We start from the raw sequence: 7,851 nt of genomic DNA, 5'->3' as shown, positions 1-7,851 counted from the left end.
GACGATCCAGATCATCCAAAGAAAGGAGCCCACTATCTGAAGTGCCGTGCCCAATTGCATACAGTGGTCCACGTTTATTGTGTTGAGTCCCTACTTCGGGAACAACCGTTGCTTCCTTTTCCGATCCTAAAGTGCGTCAGCCCCGCTGAACAAAAGAGAAATGATAATTCCACCCTCGTTTTCAACACTCCCACCCCTTTTGTTTGTCTCTTCCAAAAGAAATATCTTTACCCATCCTTTCAAAAAGTTTCTTATTGGACCTAACTTTCAATTCGTTTAAATAATCAGATCCGTTGATCTATACGGCAACCAGAATTCCAGCGAAATGGATCTGAGAATACCTTGATCGGTTATTCCTAGACAATGGATCCGTCATGGCTCGTGATGATCTAAAAAGCCAACGGTTGCAATTTCATTTAGATGCAATCCTATGGGAGCCGAAATTTGTTTTTACCATTAACAGTAAAAGTTATGAGGTAGCTTGCAAAAGTTGTAAAGAAAGAGCAGAAACAGTTGTTGCTAGCTTTTTCAGTTTTATATGATTGTCTTGAGAGAAGTGTTTTTCGTGTCTAAAATGAAAAGATAATCGGTGGGTCCCACTTCTTAATTTTAATCATTGCCTTTAAATCCTATCACTTCTGAGCTTCTTTTTGATCTGTCTGAGAAAAAGCAAGATTTGTCGTCTAAAGGGCAGAGAAAATGGAAGGAGAGGGCGAAGCGCCTCCATTTTGGGCGGAAACCACCAATTTCCGCCGAGACCGTCGCTCCTCCTCGTCTTCCTTTCTGCTGAAGCCATGTGTTCTGCTCGTGATGGGCCCGATCATTGTTCTGCTCTTATTCTTCCTCCTCACCTCTCTCTCCTCTATTTTAGGTCGGATTTTCACCATTTTCAGACCGACCCAAGTGAAGAAAAGTTGGGACGCCCTAAATCTCCTCCTCGTTCTCGTGGCAATCCTTTGTGGAATTCTCAGCAGAAACAGCAGCGGCAGCAATAGAACCACCCCGCCGATGGAAAAAAACAATTCTCCACGGGCTATTCAACAAACCCCTAAATGGTTCGATCAGTACATGGAGAACCGGAGAATGTACGATCCGGTCGAGTCTACTTCCGGTCCGGCCGTCACCCGGTTGAGCAGCAGCAGCTCGTATCCAGATCTGAGGCAGGAATCGTGGCTTTCCGGCAATTCTGGTTGGCGATATTCTGACGATTTCGACGTCAGTCGCCGCCGAAGATCTTCAGATCCCCATCATCGCCGCCGGAGATCTTATGGAGAAGAACGTGATTTCTCTATGAGGACCCAACCTTTTCAGGTAAATACATCCTCCAGTCGGCGGGAAATCCGTTCCGGTTCCCCACCACCACCACCGGCATCTTCTGCACCACCGCCCCCGCCCCTGCCCCCGCTACCATCCCTTTCTGAGAAGAATGTAAAACAGAAAATCGAATCGGTTCCAAAGAAAGAAGAAGAAGAAGATGATAAAAAGGTTCCAGAGATCAATAAAAACCCAGCAGCACCCCCGCCACCGCCACCGCTGCCACCACCTTCTCCTCTTATTAACCGGAGATCGGATCAGAAAAGTAGCAGAAAAATAGAGGGCAAGAAAAGAAGCGGAGGAGCGAAAGACCTAGCTACCACATTGGCTTCTCTATATCATCATAGAAATAAAAAAAAGCATAAGAACAAAACCAGCAACAACAGCGTTGAATCCCTTTTCCCACCCGCTACTTCTTCTTCTTCTTCTTCTCATCCGCCACCTCCTCCGCCACCTCCTCCTCCTTCTGTTCTATACCAATTGTTTTCTTACAAAAAGGGAAGCAAAAGTAAGAGAATCCACTCAATCTCTCCACCTCCTCCACCACCACCTCCGCCTCCCCCAAAAAAGTTACCTCAACCTCCTTTAATTCGGATGGCTCCAGCTCTGCCTCCGCCTAGGCCTCTATTTCCAGCTTTATTAAGCAATTTCTTGGACGGGGAAGAGATATCAAGCAGTGGAGGGCAATCTCCTCTAAATCCTATTCCTCGGCCTCCCCCTCGGCCTCCTTTCCGAATGCAAGAGCTGAAATTCCCCGTTCATGGGGATTATGTAAGTATCAAAAGCAGCCTTGGGGATTCACCGGATTCAAAATTTAGGGAATCAAACGATGGACAGGAATCGAACGAAGAGGATCTGGGGAACAGATCGGCAGTGTTCTGTCCGAGCCCAGATGTCAATACTAAGGCTGATACCTTCATTGCTCGATTGCACGCTGGCTGGAAGCTTGAGAAGTTGAATTCTCTCAGAGAGAAAGAGGCGATACCGAGCCCAAGTCCAAGCCCAGCAAGAAACTTTTAACGGTGATTTGTTATTTTGTTACCTTTTTCTGACTGTTAGTATAGGCACCCGGATCCCTCTCTCTCTTTTGGTTTGATTGGATTTCATAATTCTACGGCGGACATATTCCTTTTTTGTTATTACTCTTTTCGGTCATTTTGGGAAGGATGGAAATAGTGAAATGCATGTAATGTAGATTGCAGAGAAAGAAAACGAGATTGGCTTTATTGTTAGCTTTTTCTTCCTGTTATGCTACAGTGACAAAAGAAAATTTTCTTAGCGAAAATTATTTAAAAAATGTGAACATTCGGTGAAATCATAAGAATGGGGGGTGTCAGGTACGGTCAGGAGGTGTTTTAAGACAAGAATACCCTTCTCTATCTTTTCTCTCCACCTTTAGGAATGGACCCCAATGCACTTCACCAACCCTTTTCAACTTTTTATCTTCTTCTTCCCCAAGCCATTGACATTGCCATTGCCATTACCGTTAGGGGTGCAACTTGGGTCGGGTTCAACCTGAACCCGACAATTTGGGTTCGGTCGGGTTCAGTTTTTTTTAAAATCAGGTTGGGTTGGGTTGGGAAAAACCAACCCGAATTGGAAATCGGGTTAGGTCAGGTTGGGGTGTCGGGCAACCCGACCCGAAACCCGATTTCCAATTCCGTTATGTATAAAATTTTTGCTTCTATGTTTGTTTTGTTTTTGTATAACTCAAATCTAGAAAGAAATAAAAAAACTTGGTGAAAGTTGTCCTAATTAGCCCTCTTGTTGGGGAACATCTAATGACTAGGATGAGATGGAAATACAAAAATAAAATGGAGAAATCAAACAAATGGTGAAATCGGGTTGGGTCGGGTTGAGGAAATTACATATCGGGTTGGGTCCAGTCGGGTTTGAAATCGGGTTGGGTCGGGTTGGGTTGGAAAAATGGGTTCCTCGGGTTGGGTAGGGTTGGCCTCAACCCGACCCAACTCGACCCAAGTTGCACCCCTAATTACCGTTCTCTATCTTTTTCCTCTACCTTTTATCTTCTTCTTCCTCAAGCCAACCCTTTCCACACGGTAAAAATTCATAGCCATTGCTGAAATCCCAATAGGCAAACCAAGAGGGGGGGGAGAGGGTGAATTGGGTCTAATTAAAAATCTCTACAATTTGCAATTTGTTTAAACCTAGAAATTGAAAGTGCAACTAGCCCTTGTTGATTAATAAATAGACAAGTGAAAGACATTACCACAAATCTTGCACAAAGGAGAGAAGAGAGAAAGAGACAATGAACACGAGATTTATAGTGGCTCGGTCTATCACAAGACCTAATCCACTCTTCACGTCCGCACGCGAGTTCCACTATCTCGATCCTCCTTCATATGGCAGGATCAATGAGCTGATTACAGTAACCAGGCTTCTCCTTTCTTGGGCCGAAGTGTAAGACCCTTTACAATCGAGCTTCTCCTTTTTCAAGGGCCGAAGTGTAAAACCCCTTACACACAAGCTTCTCATTTCTCAAGGGCCGAAGCGTGAGACCCTCTCTACAAACAAGCTTCTTCTTCTATAGGGTTGAAGCGTAAAACCCTCTTTACAACAATGGAAGGAAGAAATAAATAAACACTCTCAAGCCTCTTAATAGGCAAATACAACTCTCAAGCCACAAAGTCTCCAATTGATTGAAACTAAATGCCGATGGGGATCCTCTTGACAAGAAATGGATGCAAGTTTAAATGTACAAGAGGTAGAAGATGATTCCTTTTGATTTCTCAAATTTAAGGCTCTAGGGTTTGATAAAAATCTCTCAAAAGGTTGTAATGAAGGTCTTTTATGGGGTTTAAATAGCCCTAAAGGATTTGTAAGCCCAATGGTTTTTACCTTGGCATTCCCATCTTGTTTTGATGATTCCAATACACAAGTGATCATTTATCACTAATGTGTTTGTTTGTCTAAGTTGTAGATCTTGATAAAGTAAGATCAAGGATGCTTGGATTGAAGGCCAAGAAGCCCACATTGGACCACTAATTGGAAGGCCAAAGTCATCAAGCAAGAAGTCATGAAGACTTGAAGACATGAAGAAATTAATATTGAAAATCATTTCTTAAATGTAATTGATACAAACCTATATTAGGTTTTTAGAGGCATAATTAAAGTAATCTCACACACCCTAAATAAACAAGTGATTGTACTTGTGGAGTTCCAACACCTTGGAACCCTCATAGCAATCCCATCTTGGTTGAGAACTGGAAGCCCAAAAACAGAATTGAAAATCTGCTCTGCATAGGCTTCTCGGAACTCCGAGAGTTTTTCTCGGAACTCCGAGAATTATTCTCGGAACTCCGAGAAATGGTCCAGTAGACTTTTTCCAATTTCTGTGTGGCTTCTCGGAACTCCGAGATTTTGTCTCGGAACTCCGAGAATTCTCGGAACTCCGAGAATTATTCTCGGAACTCCGAGAACACTCCAACGGTCTGAAAAAGAGCCGTTTGGAATTTTGCTGGAATTACCGTAATACCACTGAACGGTCATATTTTGTTTTTCCTATAAATATGGGTGTTCTAAACATACAAACTATCAATCCTAACACTCTTAAACTTCATTTGAATACCCAAGAGTGAATCAAGCTTCAATTGTGCCTCTCATCACCAACTCTAGGATTTGGATCATAGGCTCTCAATTGTACATCTTTTGTAACCCTTGTGAAGGGATTTTTTAGTTCTTTCTTTCATCTTTCAAGATTTGTATTCGGGTGAGTATTCGGAGAAGCGGAGCCCTTTTTCTCCGTGGTGAGGATTGCCACCAAGGTTAAAGCAATTGTAATTGGCACCGATCTTCGCCAAGGTTAAGAAGATCAAATAGTGAAGCCATCAACGGGTTTGGTTGGTGGAGTGGAGTAGGCCTCGGGTTTGAGGACCGAACCACTTTAAATCTCGGGTGCACTCTTTCTATCTCTTTGCTCTTTCATTTGCATTGCACCATTAGATTTAACTTGTATGCTTAAAATATTGTTTTTGATCTCTTAATCGGTTTAAGTTTTTCGAATTGGTAAATTCTAGTTTTCTTAAACAACCGTATTCTCCCTCCTCATAGTTGCCATTTCTATTATAACTTGGGACCCCCTATATCGGATTTTCAGGATTTATGACCGTTTGGGGGCAATACTGTAATTTCTGGGTTAGGTAAACCTACCCTGCACAGGCCCCAATGGGTCTTTTGCCAGACCGGGCTACGGCGGTTGCCTGCCCTTATCGGGCGCTCTTTTTTATTTTTGAATTTCGAACATCTGCGGTCGACCGAGGTGTCCGCGGTTGCCCGCCGAAGGCTACCTGTCCGATAAACATTTATGCTAAAAAAAATGGCGCGGTCCACCGAGCTGATGCGGTCGCCCTCTAAGGGCTTTCTGATTTGAAAATTGTTTGGCTCGAAAAACATTCCGTGGTCGCCCCCCAAGACCTTCCTGAATGGTTTCTATATTTCTAGAAACTCATCTGCGGTCGCCCGGCTTGACCCGGTAGACCGGTCCGCTTAAATTTGGAGGTTGCTGGATTTCCGGCTAACCTTTTGCGGTCGCCCGGCCTAGCCCAGTCGACCGGTCCTCTGTTAAAAACTTGGTTTTAAAGATTTAGTTCAAGGGTCTTTGGGCCATGGTCTTTTGGGCTTTGTACATATGTTTTCAAATACTTTTTGTGAGTTGTAAAGATAGGTTTGACTGAGTTTTGAAAATACTAAATCATGCAAACACTAACTCCAATGCATTTTAAAAACTAAAAAACCTTGAGTCTTCTCGAGCTTCAATCTTGAGCGCTTACATGAGCATTTCCTTGTCTTGAGACAGTCTTCAAATTTGATCTCGTACTTGTGGTTCCCTTTATTCTTCGATAGACTATACGGCTCCAAGGTTGACCACCAAGACTTGACTTTCTCCAAGACTAACTCTTGTTCTTCTTGCTTCAAGTGTTGATATGAATGAAACCTATCTAAATCTCAACACTAGCAAAATCATTAGCATTATATAATCAATTTGAGTTTGAGGATCATCAAAACATATGTAGGGTTGAACCCTTGGGCTTACATTCTCCCCCTTTTTGATGATGACAAACTAAATTGATTATGAGGTGGAAGCTCCCCTTTAGGGATTGAAAAATGTAAATCTAGCTCCCCCTCAATTTATGCTTATAATAAACATTTCAAATTATGATATTAAGTTTTGTTTAGCAAGTGTTTAACATTAGAGCACAATAAGCATAGAATATGAATGCTAAAGGGACATATGAGTATGATATGACAAATATGAATAAAGTTAGTCCACATATCATGATCACTATGTTAAACATAATCAATTTACATTTACTTCTCCCCCTTTTATCATACCAAAAAGGTGGGGACAAGATATAACCATTAAGTAGTTTTCTCCCCATTTTTTTTATTGCTTGATAAAATGATCTACCTATTGATCACAACTAGAGGGATGATGAGCAATGTGAATACATTATAATGGTTCATATGAGCATGAGAAATGAGACTCTAAAGCTCTCTCCCTAAGGATTTGTCATTGGCCTAGGATAAAACATTGAAGGCTATGCATGACAAGCAAGATAGCTAAAGATATAATAATTATAGTTTATCTTGGACAAACTTATCATGGAGATAGATGTGTATATCTTCAAAAGCACATGATAAGCATAAAGATACATAAGATAAAGGATTAATCAAGTGAAATTGGATCCTATGGATGGAATTCAATGGAATTAAAGGTTAAGGTTCAAAATCAGAAACTTATCAAGGAAAAATAATGATCATATGAGGTACCACATGAAAAGTCTAAAATGGGATAGATATAACTTTAAAACTCCCCCTTTATTAATGACTCACACAAGAAGTGAATTTAAAGGGATGTCCTACCATAGTCCTCAAGGGTTAACAATGTGTAGATGAAGGAGAATCCTTGGGGTACATTAAAGGGATGTCCCCCTTTAAATTGCATGCTTTCCATAAACTAAATGAAATTATGAAATGATTTGGCACACACCTGCATCTAAAGTTTGTTTTCAAATAATATTACATTTAAGCACACCACACAAGGTAAATATTCAAGTCTTGGTTTTAGGTACCCGAACCTTTTTGGGTCCATCTATATTAGTTTCACAAGACTGGTCTTTTCTCACCCAAACATGATAGGATGATCTTCTAAATCTACATGCATAGTTGTAATGTCCAAGTGATCCACAATAATGACATGTAGGAGTGAAGGACCTAAAGCTAGCATGTATATGAGCATGAGAGTAGTTAGCATATGAAGCCTTGGACTTGAAAAACTTGTTTCTGTAACCAACTTTCTTTTGGGAATTTTGGTGGCTGTGGGACCCAATCCCGCGAGAGGGGCGGTGCGACCCACCTCCCTCTCTCTTGGTCTCTCGTACCTACGCAGTTGGCGTGTACCGTTTATTATTGATTTAATCATCTTTTATGTGTACTTGGGATCACTAATGCAATCCGAATTTCACACAAAAGAGAATGACAAAGTCGCCACCTAGATGAGAGATCTAGGACCTATAA

General features: G+C 41.7%; 1 protein-coding gene across 1 annotated transcript; it reads left to right on the top strand.

The window, feature by feature from the left end:
- Positions 1-667: 667 nt before the first annotated feature.
- LOC143887069 (hydroxyproline-rich glycoprotein family protein) lies at positions 668-2,550 on the top strand. The gene has a single exon (XM_077391177.1). The coding sequence runs from the start codon at positions 700-702 to the stop codon at positions 2,332-2,334; it is 1,635 nt and encodes a 544-aa protein (XP_077247292.1). The 5' UTR covers positions 668-699; the 3' UTR covers positions 2,335-2,550.
- Positions 2,551-7,851: the final 5,301 nt, after the last annotated feature.

Source organism: Tasmannia lanceolata, unplaced genomic scaffold, assembly GCF_043159265.1.
Source record: "Tasmannia lanceolata isolate RefF3 unplaced genomic scaffold, GAP_Taslan_0.1 ptg000012l, whole genome shotgun sequence".
In the NCBI taxonomy this organism is placed as follows: Eukaryota; Viridiplantae; Streptophyta; class Magnoliopsida; order Canellales; family Winteraceae; genus Tasmannia; species Tasmannia lanceolata.
This window is presented reverse-complemented; position numbering and strand designations above follow the sequence as displayed.